Source organism: Alligator sinensis, unplaced genomic scaffold, assembly GCF_000455745.1.
Source record: "Alligator sinensis unplaced genomic scaffold, ASM45574v1 scaffold650_1, whole genome shotgun sequence".
NCBI classification, from domain to species: Eukaryota; Metazoa; Chordata; order Crocodylia; family Alligatoridae; genus Alligator; species Alligator sinensis.
The window spans coordinates 155545-159185 of NW_005842674.1; the positions used below are offsets into that span (position 1 = coordinate 155545).

General features: G+C 61.1%; 1 protein-coding gene across 1 annotated transcript in view; it reads right to left on the reverse strand.

Annotated features, from left to right (window-relative positions):
* The window catches only part of CLU (clusterin), a 7463-nt gene extending 4136 nt beyond the window's left edge, over positions 1-3327 (reverse strand). The window contains exons 1-4 of the mRNA XM_006033883.3: positions 3170-3327; positions 2240-2388; positions 1602-1772; positions 797-1253 (exon numbers count right to left, since the gene is read on the reverse strand). Coding sequence (XP_006033945.1) covers positions 797-1253; positions 1602-1772; positions 2240-2388; positions 3170-3254 — 862 coding nt within the window. The 5' untranslated portion in view covers positions 3255-3327. The remainder of the gene's footprint in view (positions 1-796; positions 1254-1601; positions 1773-2239; positions 2389-3169) is intronic.
* Positions 3328-3641: the final 314 nt, after the last annotated feature.

The following is a 3641-nucleotide window of genomic DNA, read 5'->3' on the forward strand; positions in this document are numbered from 1 at the left end:
CGGTGCGGAGAGGCAGCTGCATGCAGGAGGGAGCATGGCCCTGCAGCCCCTAGGACGATGCATGCGGTGGGAGTGGAGATAGGGAGACTGACCCCTGCCCCAGCCAGCACGTGGAGCTCACCCCAGGGGAGAGCAGCCCCCTACAATGCACCCTGTGCTGCTCCAGTCATTGCTGGGAGCCACAGCCACAGGCTCGCTCCGTCCCAGGACTAGATTCGAACCCACGACACCATTCCCAATGCCTGAGGAAGAGGAAGCACCAGCACCCCCGCCAAGAGCAGGGCTGGACCTGAGCCACGTGCTCTCTGCTCAACCCCAGCGGGAGTGAGGCGTGTTCCTGCAGACCCCCAAATTCCTGGGACCTTCCCCAGAGGCTACCTCGATGCCTTCCCACCAGCTCCCATTGCTGGTTTTGGGCTCAGTGACCAGTCTTCCCTGGGGAGGGGAGCATTGAAACACCCCACGGCTAGGGTACGATGGCCCCTGCCACAGGTTACATGCAGTACACCACTGACTGGCAAATCACGCAATAAGTTGTAGACCAGCCACACGTGCAAAGTAATAATCATGCAATTAACTGGTGCATCAAGCATTGAAGTGTAGACCGGCTACACATGCAGAGCAATTATCATGCCATAAAAACGGCAGTCCAGCTACAAAGAGTGTACCAGCTACAAAACTAGTGCTTGAAAGTGCCTAGCAGCTTTATAGCTGGTTTCTATTCGGATTTCTTTTGAATGCATCAAGTCGCAGCCCCCTCAACCAGCACTGATGGGCTTGGCGAGACCTCACCCACCTGTGGAGACCCCTCCCGGCAGGGAATCCCAGCCCTTGCCGAACCAGTGCCTGTCGTTCTCCATGGCGCGCTGGGCCCCCTCGAACATGCGCTGGGTCATCTCGAAGAGGGGCTGGAAGAGGTGTTGGAAGCTCTGGGTGGGGTCGTGCAGGCGGAAGAAGGGGGACGGCAGGTCCCGGACGACCCTGGTGCTGGGGAGGCGCGGGCTGCGGAAGGGGGAGCGCAGCGCCTCCTGGAAGCCGCCGGCGAAGGGCGAGTGGAAGAAGGGGTGCAGGTGCCCGTAGGCCCGCGTGCTCTCCTGGAACAGGTCGTCCACGCTGTCCTCCACCAGGCCGTAGCGCTCCTCCAGGTCCTCCAGCCACCGGCCCTGCTGCTTGTCCTCATCCAGCAGCGAGTCCACGCGCTCCCCGTCCACCCAGATGGAGAAGGGCGAGGAGTGGTTCAGGAGCTCTTCCAGCTGCGGGGCAAAGCACAGTGCGGGGCATCCTATTGCTAGGGAAGATGCTCCAGGACTGCAGAGCTTGTGGGATATCCTACTTCTCTGGAAGGAGTCCTTCCCCCCACACCAAGTCATAAGACCTGCCATTCACTGGGCAAGACCCTGGGACATGCCTTGCCCTTGCAAAGCCACGGTGCTGGTAGGGTCCTGGTCTCCCCTGCACCAAACTGAAAACCCAGAGAGCCTCCAGCTGCCTGCAAGAGCCCCCCCAGTTTTCTGTGGGGTGCAAGGGGCTGGAGCAATGCTCCGAGGGACCCCCTCCTCATTCAGTTGCTATCACCCGGTCGCAGCTCACCGAGGACTCACCTGGCGTCCAACCAGCCCCGAGCCGCTGTGGCAGGTCTTGGAGTAGAAGCGCATGCAGGTCTGCTTGAGGCAGGGCTTGCACTCCTCCCACAGTGCCAGCACCGTCTCGTTGCACACATCCCGTGTCTCCGACAGCAGCTGCTCCTTCTGCCGGGCCTGCCGCATGGCCTCCTGTGCACACAGACACGCGGGCACCATGAGCCAGGACTCAGCCCCCAGAGATGCCTGCCCGCTGGGGATGGGGGAAGACCCCAGCTCTATCCCCGCTGCTGCTGGGATGCTCCCAGTTGCAAAGGTCTGGACTGAGACAGTCCTCAGCTCATAAAGGCAGAGGAGTGGAGCAAGGCAGTGGCACAGAGGGAGCAAGTCCTGCTCTCCAGAAAACCTGACCTGCTTTATGCAATGCTGGGTTGGACCCCATTGAACTGGAGAAAGCTCAGCTACTTTGCAGCTTGCACCTTTGCACATCCCCAACCCAGGGAGAGCATCCTCATGACAAGCCCCAGCTCTCAGGAGAAGCCAGCACTCGTCTTCCCACCTGGTGCAGGGTGACCTGCATCCCACAACCCAAACCTGGGGACCCCACAAAGTCTCAGGGTGAAGGGGAAGGTGATATCCCAGCTCCCTGCCTCTCCCACCTCTTTCTGTTGCTTGGTCTCCTCCAGCGTGTCCAGGATGGCCTGGTGATCCTTGCTGGTCTTGTCCATGAGGGTCTTCATCTGCTTCACCCCGTTGATGGCGTTCTCAATCTCGGTGTCGAGGTACTTGCTCCCAGCCACCGACAGCTCTGCAAGGGGGCAGGGGAGGTGTGAGCCGTGCAGGCAGCACCATGCGAGGGCAACTGACCCGGGTCTTGCCCATGCATGAGTGCATTGACCTTCTTAGCACAAGAAGCTGCCAGTGAAGAGGGACAAAACAGGGTCCCCATGGGGCGTGAGCCCCCCCCCCCATGGGGTTGGCCTACAGCCCTACAGGAGGGAGGGAGCTGGACACTGGTGCTGGACACAGAGGATGAAGGAGCCCCAGCCCCTAACCACCCCCAAGGCTTCTCTGCACACGAGGGCAGGCTGCAGGGTGCAATCTGGCTGTGGACACTGCAGTGGGCATGCAGCAGCAAGTCGTGGCAATAGGGCTGTGAGCTCACGGTGCAAGCACTTGGGGCCAGGGCTTTGCCGTGGGCGGGGAGGAGACCTGGGGTGCCCTGGCCTTGGGCATGGAGTCAAACCCAGCTCAAAGACGGGAGTTTAGCCCCCATGGGTTCTTGCAGCCTGAGCTGCGAGAGCCTCAGCCAAAGCCCTGGAGCCTGCAGGCATCCGCCCAGCCCAGCCCAGACAGAGGTGGGCTCTAAAACTGGGTTTAAACCCTTGAACTACAGCCCCCACCACTGCCAAGCCAGACTGGGGACCCACTGGCCAGAGCTATGGGTAGGGGTCACTGCAGACCTCAAGGGGCATGCAGGCAGACAGCCTGGCTCGGATGCTGCATACAGCAATGCCCACAGCATGGGAGGCAGTGTGTGGGAGGGGTCCTCAGTCATGCAGGGGTGCTGGGGGCACCCATCCACTTACGTTTGAGCTCACTGGTAGGGATCACAGCCTGGCCCCCTTCCCAGGTGAGGAGGAGCCCCAGCAGTGAGAGTAGGAGCAATGCCATCTTCCCGGCTTCTTACCACACACAGTAGGACCCTGGAAAACAGGGGAGAGAGTTATCCCAGGCCCAGCCCCAACCTGGCCAGCACTGCTCTGGGCCTCGGGGCAGGATGTCAGGAGCCGGGGCAGGAAATGCAGCCAGGGGCCAAGAACGGCCTGACCTTGGGTGCAGCAAAGCAGCGGGTGCTGGGTGCTGCAGCCCGGGCTGAGGATGGGACCAGGCTGTGCCAGTGCTCTTGCTGGCACCAATCCTGCAGGGTCCTGGCTACAGGGTCCTGCCCCTGCGCTCTGGCTCAGACTGATGCTGCATTTGGGGTCAGGGAGGGAATTTCCCCCCCGGCCACTGCCTGGGGTCTCTGGAGCATACATTAATAATCTTTTATTGACACTG